Source organism: Propithecus coquereli, unplaced genomic scaffold (assembly GCF_000956105.1).
Source record: "Propithecus coquereli isolate 6110/MARCELLA unplaced genomic scaffold, Pcoq_1.0 Scaffold298, whole genome shotgun sequence".
Lineage (NCBI taxonomy): Eukaryota > Metazoa > Chordata > Mammalia > Primates > Indriidae > Propithecus > Propithecus coquereli.
In genome coordinates, this window is record NW_012148596.1 from 1,320,881 (window position 1) to 1,333,339 (window position 12,459).

Genomic DNA, 12,459 nt, shown 5'->3' on the forward strand with positions numbered 1-12,459 from the left:
TTGGAACCAACGTTCTGATAAGTGACAGTCAGCATTGGGACTCCCTTTTCTCGGGTCATCTTCAGTCTGTCTGAGTTCCCTCAGTGACCAGTAGCGGAAAGTACACGTGTATCTGTGTGCGGAAGCCTTTTGGGAACGGCTGCTGTGGCACATGTGGGCAGCATTTATGGTGGTGGCACAGTTAACGTGAGAGGTGGGACTTGTAGCTTACGGCTTTCAGGCGGGGCTTGCTTCTTTAATAACGTGAGCTTACAAACCTGAATGCCTCTACGGAGCCCCCATGGCTTGTGGCTTTTATGAAAAGACCAGAATGTTAGGAATCCTGGAGTCGGGAGAACTTCCATTCTCTCAGAGCAGAGGCTGGCAAACCACAGCCCGTGGGCCACGTCCCGCCTACCTCCTGCTTTTGTCAAGCTTTGCTGGAGCCAGCCAGTCGGTTTATGTATTGGCCATGGCGGTTTTCGTGCCACCAAGCAGAGTTGAGTAGTTGCAACAGAGATCGTATAAGCCACAAAGCCCAACAATCGTGCTACTGGGCCCTTTACAGAAAAAGTTTGCAGACCCCTGCTCAGTCTAAAGGGCTTTATTTAATTTATTGTCAGTGGGTAAGATAATTTGTTGTTCCAAAGAACTTATAACAAAATGTCAGTTATATTTTATCTGATAAAATATAATGACAAGAACTTTTTAAACAGACGCTTTGAGGTTCAGGTGCGGTACCATCGAGGGTAGTTAGCCGGTTAGGGTGGGCTTCTGTGATGCCTCTGGAGAAAGAGAGGGTTCAGGTCACAGCTTATGCACAAGGGCCCCTCACCGGAGGTCACAGCACTGCGGTCACCCATTACTCCTACATCGAACACATGATTGTGGAGGCTTCAGTGCCAGAAAAGCATTGCTCCTTTGGAGAACAGTGTGATCGTAGAACTAGCGGAAGGAAGGGATGTTGACAGGCAGTGAGTGCTTTCCCATGCAGCCGTGTGTGGGGCCAGTATCCCCTGTCAAGGGACTGCAGATAAGTGTGTGTGTGTTGGTTGCGGGGTGTCCTAGTGTATAAGCTCTCACAGCGTGGGCCCTGGGGAGCCTCCTCTCCTCAGACAGGCGAACTAGAGCGTGAGGGCTGCCGTTGGATGGATTGGCGTTCGGCGGGTGCCAAGGGAGAAGGGACCACTGTGTGCACCTCAGTGTGAAACGGGGGAGGGACAGTGCTTGCCCAGAGAGAGTCGGGATCGGTCTGTCCGGTAAGGACACCTGTCTGTTGCACACAAGTTGTGTGTCATCGTGAGCTCACCTTGTACTGACAGGAGAGGTGTATTCAGCTGGAGTAAGAATCTAACTCTAACAGATAAAAGAGACACCAAGCACATCCGTGAGAGGTCGCCGAAGAGCATAGATAGGGTCTGTGAAAGAGGACGTCAAGGGAAATCGTGGTAGCTCTATTTCCTGCTGTGTTTGAAAACTCCGCTGTCTTCCTCTAGAGGAAATGGTGCAGGAGAATGAAGACAAACAGGAATTAAATGTTAGTATATTGTAATAAATGAGTACAATGATTACTGCTGTAAATATTAATACTTAGAATACCGAGAATCTTGTGGATAAGTTGATGACTTTTGGATGGTTACTTTGGCCAGAAGTAAGGCTTGGCTTAGGTCTTAAGAGTTAAACCAGAGAAAGCGTGGGGGTGAGAGAGCATGTGGCAGCCATCTGGGAGCCGGCCTGAGGATTGAACGCCGTGATGCGTTGTTAGGGAATGAGCCTGAGCAAATTGGCGGATCCTTTGAAGTATTCCTTATAAAATGTAGATTTGGAGTTTATTTGTGGCATCCTGCATGTGATACGATCTCCCTGTTTTCAAAGCTAGTGCAGATTTATAAATGTCTTAAATGTAGAATGTAACAGGTGTATGTCAGGGCTGGCCAGGACCCTTCCGCAGGCGTCTGAGAGTTGAGACACTTGATTGGAAATCGTGAGTGCGGGAGAGGTGAGCTCAGGGTCTCATGGTGGGGTGGAAGGATGGTGATTTTGAGGTAAGAACAAACTTTCTTTTTCCTTTCTCTTTTCATCTCTCTCTTTTTCTTGTCGATATTCCTTTTCTGGGCTACTTGTTTTTCTCTTCTTCTTTACTTGGGGTTTGGCCTCAGGCTGGGGCAGGTTACCCAGAGTGGGGGCACCTTCTATCTGGACGCAGGTTGCCTGGACCCCTGGTGGCCAGAGGAGGGATGTGTCCTGAAGCCCTGCTCATAAGGCAGTGACAGCTTGGTGCATTTTCTGGGTTATTTGAGCTTGGATCTGGGTCAGAAACATTTGAAAAAGCTTCTTTTCCCACTTTAAGCGTGGCTTTGTGTTTCCTTCAGCCCTTCAGCGTCCCGGCCTTCAACACCTAAAAGTGATTCCGAGTTGGTCAGTAAGTCTGTGGACAGGACGGCGCAGAAGAGTAACCTAGAAATGCTCTGGCTTTGGGGGGAATTGCCGCAAGCTGCAAAGGTGGGTCCTTTTTCTCAGTTCTGCCACATACTGAAGATTTCTAACTTAGCTTAAATTACGTGGAATTAGTGTTCTGTCGTAGCCAAGAAGCACAGCTACCAGGAGCTGGAGGTAAATGAAACAGGTAAATGGTGTTAAAGATTAACCTGAACACCAGAATTGCGTTCTTCCACGTTACCAACGTTATAAAGAGATCTCACTGCATTTATGTATTTTAAACATACAGGACGACTCTCAGGATCTAATTTTCTATCACAACTAAATGCAAAATAAATTTTAAAAAGTACAACTTATACGTAAATCCTGCTGTCTTCAAGCTGTAAACAAAAGTACCTCCCAGTTCTTACCTCTTTGAGGTCAGAGGTGACTGCAGAGAAGTCACGGGGACAGAGCCTTGGAAGCTGGGTCTGTGGAATGAGAGGCCGAGGGAGTTGTGACAGCTGGAGTCCCCGTTCGTGTCCCTCACAGAGAGAAACTTCTGGGAGAGCACTGGCAGAGGGAAAGGCTGGTAGAGCAGGAATGGAATGGTGAGCCTAACAGATAAGTAAAGTCAGGAAATTTTAAGGCTTTGATTCATCAAGTAGTAAGTATTAATATCTTTGGACCATCCTAAATTTGACCCTGTGGGATCGCCGGAAGAGATAGAGAAGCAGCTGAGTATAGTGAAGAGAATGAGGGGCTGGGAGGCAGACTGTCCTGGGGTTGAATCCCTGTTCTACCACTTGCTAGCAGGGTGACCTTGGGCAAGTCAGTGGACCTCCTTGAACCTCAGTATCTTCATCTCTAAAATGTGAGAAAACAACTGATACTGCTCAGAGTGGTTGGGAGGTTAAAAGAGATAATGTGTGTGAAATGTGTGGCACATTTAGCCCTCTAAATATTTGCGTTCTTTATCCTTGGCTACACGACGTACACACTGAGCCTCGGTTTGTCCATCTCCAAAATGCAACAAGTTCACATGCAGGTACATAATCGCTACAGCACATAGCTTTCTGAAAACGTGAAATCTTTTCTTTCAAGAAATTTTATTTCATATTGCAATGTACTACAAGTATCTTGAATTATTACATTGCAGACTTTCTTTTTTTAACGTTGTAAGGTCCTAAGAAGATGCTATAGCCTCTAAGAAGATACTACAGCCTTTTACATCCCCAATAAATGTTTGTAATATGAATGAATAAATGAGTGAGTGAGTGAATGAAGATTGAAAGCATTCCTATTAAGTGTCAAAATGGGCAACTTTTTGGAGAGTTGGTCTATTGAGGCTGAAGTTTGTGGATCCATTTCCTCTCTAGGTTGTAGTTCGCTTTCACGGAAAATGTTGATTTCTCTGCCCACAGCTGTAGTGCTGACCCAGCCAACTATCTTTACAAATTCACATCATTCGTTGCTGGAGAAACAGTGTGAAAGTGCAAATCCATCACTTCTTCTGGCAAAACAGTTCTAACCACAGATCTACTGTAGCATTATTTTCATTTGTGATAGAACCTGTGAGATCAGATGGAAAAGAGAATATTTTCTGCCCCCTTTTTAGCCCATAGATTGTATTTAGGTTTTTGTTTGAATACATCCGTTCCATAACTGGAAATCCCTGGGGGTAGAAATCAGAAATGTTAATTTCCCACTCATGTGAACCAACCACCATCAAATCTTCACTTACACACTCTCGATTCGGGAATAAACTTTATTGAAATATACACATATACAGAGAAATACACAGATTGTAAGTGCGTAGCTCAATACATTTCCACACCTTGAACCATGCACCTTGCACCCAGATCGAGAAGCAGAACACGACCGGCAACTTGGAAGCTCCCATGCTTGGCAGTCACTGATAAAAATGACCTTGACTTCTGACAGCAGAGATGAGTTTTGCAAAATTTATCGATGCTGTTGCATGTAGTTGTAATTCACTCGTTACCGTAGAATACCTCATTGTGGAGCGTACTTCCCATTCTGCTGATGCACACGTGGGTCCCTCCCACTGTGGCATTGCTAGTCATTGCTAGTGTCACTCACGTCTGCTTGGCAGTTGATGTCTCATATGAGAGTTCATTTGCTTTGGAACTAATATTCTTGGTTTCTGGACCCTTCGGTAGGTATGGAAATCACCGGATGATTCTTGAGGTTTGAAAGTCTCTGTCACAGACTGTTAACTGCCTGCTTGTTCTCTTCTGTTAACTCAGGTTTCCTGTTGCCTGTGCTCTGACCTTCTCTCTCTCTCTTTCTCTACCCCCTGCCTTTGGTCTAGTCATCCTCTCCACACAAGATGAAAGAATCCAGCCCGTTGAGCAGTAGAAAAATTTGTGATAAAAGTCACTTTCAGGCCATTCACAGCGAATCCTCAGACACTTTTAGTGACCAATCGCCAACATTGGCCAGGGAGCCACTTCCGGACCAGAGCCAGCCTCAGACAGAGATGCAGTTTGTGAATGAGGAAGACATCGGGGCCTTGGGGGCAGCAGCGCCACTGTGCCCTGCGCCACTGTGCCCTGCGCCACTGTGCCCTGCGGTCGAGGAGCTAAAACCCCCCTCTGCTGGCGTAGTCCAGGCAGTGGGCAAGATGGATTCTCCTAGGAAGAAAGGTACGAAGGCTGGCGCTTCCGGGCTCTCGTTCTTTTCAGACTTTGCCCTCACTCTGCAAATGATAGGTCCTTCTTTCAAAACATCCAAGAAAATCAAGGTAGCGACAGAACTGTGAGAACTGTCATGTTCGACCTGTGCTCCTTCACTGAATACATTCGTTACCAGAATTTAGTCAGAAAATCAGACGTGAAGGAGGCCTCTGGGGATCGTGTACTAAACCTCCTCATCTCACAGATCGGGGATGCCAGATCCAGGGGATACCGTGGCACCCCACGAGTGTGACTTCTGTAAAGTTGATTATTAGGCTAATCCTGGCTGCTTCTCCCCTTGGCCCAAGTTTCTCTCTAGCCCATTACCCCATTTAAATACCATTTATCACTATTTCAAATTATCATTAGTTTTTTTTTGTCCAGCTCCCCCTACTGGAATATATGCTTTCTGAGATGAAGAATGTTTTTTGTCTGGTTTACCTTTTTGTCCTCAGTGCCTAAAGTAGTGGTTGGCACATAGGTGCTCCGTGAGTGTTAGCTGAACGCACGCCCGGCTGCACGTCAGTAGTGCTGATGTCAGCGCCAAGCTCCGTTAGCCGGGCAGCCTTGTACAGTTTTCTAGAGCTGTGAAAACCAATTCCATCATTCCTTGCCTGAAGTAAAGAGGAAGTTTGAAATCGTGGTGTGCAGTGTCCGAGAGTGCACAATTGAGGGTGTTGTGCCTTGGAGTATCGATGGGGAAGTGCTTGATGAAAGCTTTTATTAATATCATTGAACAGTAATAATAATAACGGTAATACTGTCAATATTTTGAGTGCTTAGGACACTTCAGGCACTTCACAGACAAGGAACGGAGGCTCTGCAAAGCTACGGCACTTGATCCGGGCCACATGGTGGACGGCAGAGCCCGTCCGCAGACCAGGGCAGTCTGACCCCACAGTGATGCCGCGCCGCCCGCCCCTCATTGGTGCTTCTGGGGCCAGTTGGGTGCTTGCGAGCAAACGTGCACATTGTGCTTAAATGCTGTTTCTATAGATACGAGCCCGTGAGGTCGTTCCTGGAACAGTGGTTTTCTGACTCGAGCCGTTTACATTTTTAGATAAACGAAGTAGGCATCTTGGTGCCGACGGCGTCTACTTGGACGACCTCACGGATATGGACCCTGAAGTGGCAGCCCTGTATTTTCCCAAAAAGTAAAATTTCTTTTAATTCCTCGTGTCATTTTCTGTAATCTGCATATTAATCTGCGTGAGCCCTGTTTTCACCTATGTTTGACTAGGAAGTATGTGGGGAAAAAGGCAGTGGGAGGCTCCCGTTCTACTGTGAAAAGCAGCCAAGCACTCCAGGCTCTCTCTGTAGCCCCGTGTGTAGACCGGTGGCCCGCGCTCCCCTTCCAGGCAGGGACATAGGCACGAGCCTCAGTGGCCCAACAGCCCAAATGAGTGGCAGCTGCGCAGCCCTCCCCCCACCCCAGGGGAGGCTCCCACGCTGGGTTCCCCTGGGATGCGACTGGGGCCAGCACGGTGGGGGCAGTGGCCGGGGGCGTGGCCTGGGGGACAGTTGCATCTTGAGTTTATTTAAGGAGGGGGGGAGCTGGGAAGGGAGACAAGGAGATGGAACGGGCCAAAGCATAATGGTTTCCTCTCCTAAGGTAATTCAGTGCACTTCTCTTCCTTTGTCATGGTGCCTTCCTGACAAATCTGTGCTGAGATGAAACCCTCTGCTGCTCTGCGGGGTAGCGGCTCTCTGCTGTCAGTGTGGGAACATCTCCCGCTTTCCCTCTCGGCAGCGGAGACCCTCCCGGGCTCACAAAACACGCCAGCGACAATGGGGCCCGGTCGGCCAACCAGTCCCCGCAGTCCGTGGGCAGCTCGGGCGTTGACAGCGGTGTGGAGAGCACGTCGGACGGCCTGAGGGACCTGCCGTCCATCGCCATCTCGCTGTGCGGGGGCCTCAGCGACAACCGGGAGATCACGAAAGGTACCGCGGCCGCGCGCGCCCCCTGGTGGCCGCCGGTCGGAAGTTGCAGGGCCCAGGCTCTGAGATGAGGTCCCGTCATTGGTGGCTTTTCCCTGGGTGTGGTTCCTGGTAGCACAGATGACTCATTGTGCTCCCAGTCCAGATGTTTCTGGCTTGCGCTTAGCTGAGCTCAGGGTTCCGTGGGTTGCACGTGGCCATTCATCAGGCGTGTTTGCGGAGCACTCTGTGTGTCTCCTGTGCCCCAGGCCAGCCCGCGGACATGACCTCCAGGAGCCTGTGGTCGAGCGGGAATGTCAGTCTTGTTAAAGCAGAGTGTGCGGAGGTGTGGGGGGAATGCTCCGGGTCTGGGAGGAGGGAGCGAGGGCCGAGTTTGTCTGTGGAAGTCCGGGAAGGCTCCCCCCTGGATTTGAAGGCTGCTGTCAGGGTGGGCGTAGGTGATCGATTCAGAGCTTTTCCAGTGTCTCAGCACAGTTCCGTGGTGAGTTGTGCCCAGGACCCCCAGCTGATACAGTCAGACGTTGTCAGCTGAATTGGGGACGGACCTAGGCGCGGCCCCGCCTTTCCCACCATCTCTCACCGCTTTGTCTTTTCCATCCCCCCACGGCCTGTGTGTCTGGCAGGGAGCGGGGCTGAGGCCGCGTGCTTCTCCCCTCTGCCTCTCAGGGGCCTCCTCCATGTCCCCTTCCTACCCAGGGTTGCCACCCTAGACTCCTGTCTCCGTCCTGAAGTCCCTTCAGGGCTTTGTGAAGTTCTTCTCACACAAGGCTGGGGCCTCTGTGTTCTGTCGCCTGCACCAGCCGGGCCCTCCCTCCATCGTGGGCTGGGACAGGTGCTCACTGGGTCCAGCTGACTCCGTTCATTTCATTTCACGACCTGGTCCTCACGGCCACCCTGGGAGGTGGATGCAGTTATTGTCCCCGTGCTACAGAGGAGGGGCTGAGGCCTGGGGAGATGAATCACTTGCCCAAGGTCACGTTGATAACTGTGACTGAACCCGAGGTAGCCTGGCTTCTGAGCCCCACGTCACCGTTGCTCTGCCTCCGCAGATGGGCGTGCGCACTGTCTTTTCCACACCGGCCCCCAGCGAACGTGTCCGCCCTCACGGAGGGTGCACTTCTCCCCAGGGCCTCAGTCCCGGCCGCAGCCTCCCTTCATTTCTGCACAGACGCTGCCCCCTGAGCGAAACGAGTCTCCCTTTACAAATGCATTTCGTGCGTTTCGTGGGATCATCCACACAGCTGGAATGCATAAACTCTCAAAAAACACTCGTGAATGACCGAATGAAAAATAGGCCTGTACAATACACCCGTGTAACAAAAACCACTCGCACCCCCTAAATCTATTGAAATAAAAAAGTAAAATAAATGAAAAAAAAAAGAAAAGAAAAATAGGCCTCACTGCGAACTGAATTTTCTTTTTCTTTTTCCCTTATTCCCTACGATTGCTGTCACAGATGCATTTTTGGAACAGGCCGTGTCCTATCAACAGTTTGTGGACAACCCTGCTATCATCGACGACCCCAATCTCGTGGTGAAGATTGGGAGTAAGTAAGTACGTCTCGAAAGTCTCTTTGGCAATAGCATGGTACTGTTTCAGTTTCATTTTTTTAAATACAGAGAGATCTAGACACTAGGCCTTAGAAATATATAACGTAAAATCTTTGCAAAACTTCATTATTTTGTCTTCACACTGGCGAAGTCTATGCCAGTAGAATGGGCACCGCAGCTGATAGGCTGGGTAACTGTCAGTCCTGTGGGGTTTTCATGTTCGTCTGCACTAGATTTTATCATTGATCGTGTGAGGTCGCGGTGCTCGGTCTGTGAGACTCAGACCCTGCACAGCACACAGACATGACAGCGTAACCTACGTTTCCGCCCCTTTAAAAATTTATCATCTGAGGTCAAGAGATGTGTGAGGTGTCTTTGAAGACTGTTAACAAACTTTTCTTCCTAAGTGGAAGTTGTGGATGCTTTCCGTATTAACTTGGGTTGCCTTGTCCTCGAAATGTGGCCGGACATGCCACAAGCATGTTGTGGTTTGGCGCCGCGACCACACAGTGGAGTTTGGGCTGTTGCAAAGCTAGCGGCCAGAGTGTCCCGGCATGTCCAGCTGTCCATCCTGCTGGCATGACTGCTGCTGGGCCCCTCACTGTGGCCACTGGGGTTAGGTGGAGGTGCGTGGGGGATGTAGCAACAGTATCAAGCTCTTTAAGGACCTTGCTGGGGTTCCAGAGCTTTCCATGACTGTTTTGCATGATATTAGAAAGGTTTTTGGTCTGAGATTTGGTCTTTTGATATCTGTTTCATTGTTTCTTATTAGATATTATAATTGGACAACGGCAGCACCTCTGCTCCTGGCAATGCAGGCCTTCCAGAAACCTCTGCCAAAGGTGAGCTTTAACATGAGGAAGAAAAGGGGGCACTAGGCATGATGGGTAGGTTAAGCTGGGTGGTTGGAATTTAACTTTTATTTTAGAAACCACAAAGTCAATTACATCATACTCTTTGGTAGTTCATGGGCAGCATGTTAGGAGTTTGAGATCTTTCTCTCTCACACCTTGAACATCCTTCCCCCTCCTCCGTATCAAGGCAAAATCCCCTAATCATGGCAGTGCAGACCAAGGATCCCTTTGCCAACACCTGCCGGGCTAGGGACACAGGTGGGGGCAGGGTGCCAGGGTGTCAGAGCCCAGCGAGGATGAAGGGTGGAGAGCATTGCCATTGAAGGGTTGGAGCACGCACTGGGGGACGCGACACACAGCAGGTGCCAGCGCCAGCCTCGGGCATTGCTCAGCCAAGAAGCCAGCCCTGTGCCTGATCCTCTGACGCAGGAGCCACTACAGGGCCTGGGCAGTGTGTGGTCTGCAGGGGAGAGTAGGTGAGTGGCTGCAGGGAAGAGTTAGGAGGGCAGGTGGGCAACCTGCGAGCCCACAGTGTGTCATCTTTTCCCGAACAGTTCATTGGACAGTCGGCCAGGAATTGTTAATTTTTTTAATGTCGTATCTTCCTACTGGATTATACATTCCTTTTGCTGCCGAGACCCTGTCTTAGACTTGTTTGTATCCTTTGCACACTTAGCAAGTGCTTTGTACTGCTTAGGATGTTGTAGTCCATCAGACAGTTCTAATGTCTGAGATTCTTTTTTTTTTTTGGAGGCAGAGTCTCGCTCTGTCACCCCGGTTAGAGTGCAGTGGCATCATCGTAGCTCACTGCAACCTCTAACTCCTAGGCTCAAGTGATCCTTCTGCCTCCTGCCTCAGCTTCCCAAGTGGCTGGGACTACAGGCACGCACCACTGTGCACAGCTGATTTTTCTATTTTTAGTAGAGATGGGATCTCACTCTTGCTCAGGCTGGTCTTGAACTCCTGAACTCAAGCAATCCTCCCGCCTTGGCTTCCCGGAGTGCTGGGATTACAGGCAGGAGCCACCTCGCTCATCCTAATGTCTGAGATTCTTGAAGGTCTAATCTGACTTTGTTGAGTCTCCATTTGCTCCTTCTTGGTTGTGTGTGTGTGTTGTGATTTGGGGGTTGTGACCTCATCTCTGCTGGTATTCTTTGTGGACTAGGCTGAGGGCATGTTCTCCTGAGTGGTTTTTATTCTGTCCCTGCCCTGGTAGCCATGGCTCAGGACAAATTTTTATGTTACATTTTTCAACTTTTACAAATCAGTAAAAAAAAAGACCAATGCAATAGCAATATAGTTAAAGGTTTTAGTCACAGAAAAAGAAATACACATGGCTGTGAAACTTAGAAGAAATTAGTTCTTGTGATATGCATGCCAAGTCTTTTTACAGGTTTAATCAGTAATTTTTGACTCTATGACATTTCTCTAATAAAGAAATTGTTTTTATATGTAGAATTTGTCACTCTTATCTTTTATGACTGTTGGGTTTTATGTCATACTTAGGGTGGCCCTGCTTCTCTGTTTTCAAAACTCGTGAAAACATGTCCTGCATTTTCTTCTCGTGCTTTCTTTAATTTTAAACCTTTGGTCTATTTAGATTTTCTTTTGAGAGTTATAAGGGAGATGTCAGGAACCAGAGCATTTTTTCCCAGCTAGTTATTGAGTTTGTTAGGATGCTTTTGGTTTTAGGAAACAGAATGACTAAAAGTGGCTTAAATAATAAGGGGTGTATGATCTCACCTGCTAATAATTGTAGAGGTTGGTGATTAATTTGAGTTAGCTTCTCTGTGAATTTCGTGGCTTTTTCTGTATGGTCACAAGATGACTGCCCATCATTTCCTCGTACGACCACATCCAACACAGGAGGGGTGGGGGCAGATTTCTCACATGTCGTTGGTGGAAACTTGGTCTCGTGATCACCTGTAAACTCATTGGCAAAACAGTGGGATGACTATGAATGGCTTAGACCAATCGAGGTTCACCCTCTGGAGCCGCGCCTGCCTTCCCCGAACGCACTGCGGCCTGATTCTCGAACAGAGTTTGGGATCTGCCGGCAAGAAAGACAGGGGGCAGGTGGGCAACTAACAGGATTGGCTTCGCTGCTTAATATCCCAGCACCATTCATTAAAGAACGCTTTCCCCACTGGTGGGTAATTACAACTTGATCCTCTTAAATTTCTCTGTGGATTTAGATTTATTTCTGGACTTTTGTCTTCTGTTCCTGCGACACGTTTACTCACGTACCAAGACCACATTCTTTTAGTTACCGTAGCTTTTAAATCTATTTTAATATCTGGCAGAGCTTGTGTGGACTTATTACTATTCTGCCTGAGAATTTTCTTGGCTATTTTTGTTTGTTTGTTACTCAAATGAACTTTAGAAAGAGTTTGTTCAGGTCTGAAAATAATCCTGTTAGTTTTTTTCTTTTTTCTTCCTTCTCTCTCTCTCTCTCTCTTTTAAATCAGTGTTTGGTTGCATTTAGGAGTGGATTTAGGGGAAATAGAGTAATTGATATCTTTGTGAATTGTCGTATTCATGAACAGGACACAAGTGTTTGCATTTTAGTATACTCAGGTTCTTTTGTGTCAGATAGGGGTCTTTTAAGCTAAATAGTGAATTATTTATCTGTCCACTTACCTGTACCCTGTTGAGTTAAAGGACTGAACTCTTTCTTTCATTAGTAGCTGAGGTGTCAGCTACTTGAAAGTTCTGTAAACTGACAACCTTGGTCCTAGCATTAGCCTCAAGGTAGATATTTTGTTCTTTTGGAAATACTTAGTAAATTAATTCATATTTAATTTCCCCCATCAAACTTTCATTCATCTAGGATAAAAGTATGAATTTTCCTTTGAATACTTGAGATTTTAAGTGAGATGCATCTATTAATGTCAAAATTTAGAATTTACACTTACCGAAAAATTCTGTGTATTTTACCTTTTGTTTAAAACTGTTTTATGCTATGCCTCATATTAATCATTCCATGTTTTATTTTATAATCATCATATTGAGGGTAACAGT

The 12,459-nt window shown here is 47.7% G+C and overlaps 1 protein-coding gene across 7 annotated transcripts in view; it reads left to right on the forward strand.

Moving 5' to 3' along the window:
* Positions 1-12,459, forward strand: part of LPIN1 (lipin 1) — a 69,996-nt gene that overhangs the window by 28,474 nt on the left and 29,063 nt on the right. For all 7 annotated transcript variants that reach the window (XM_012648909.1, XM_012648911.1, XM_012648905.1 and 4 more), the window contains 6 exons: positions 2,352-2,481; positions 4,733-5,066; positions 6,157-6,250; positions 6,847-7,037; positions 8,491-8,584; positions 9,357-9,426. In XM_012648909.1, coding sequence (XP_012504363.1) covers positions 2,352-2,481; positions 4,733-5,066; positions 6,157-6,250; positions 6,847-7,037; positions 8,491-8,584; positions 9,357-9,426 — 913 coding nt within the window. The remainder of the gene's footprint in view (positions 1-2,351; positions 2,482-4,732; positions 5,067-6,156; positions 6,251-6,846; positions 7,038-8,490; positions 8,585-9,356; positions 9,427-12,459) is intronic.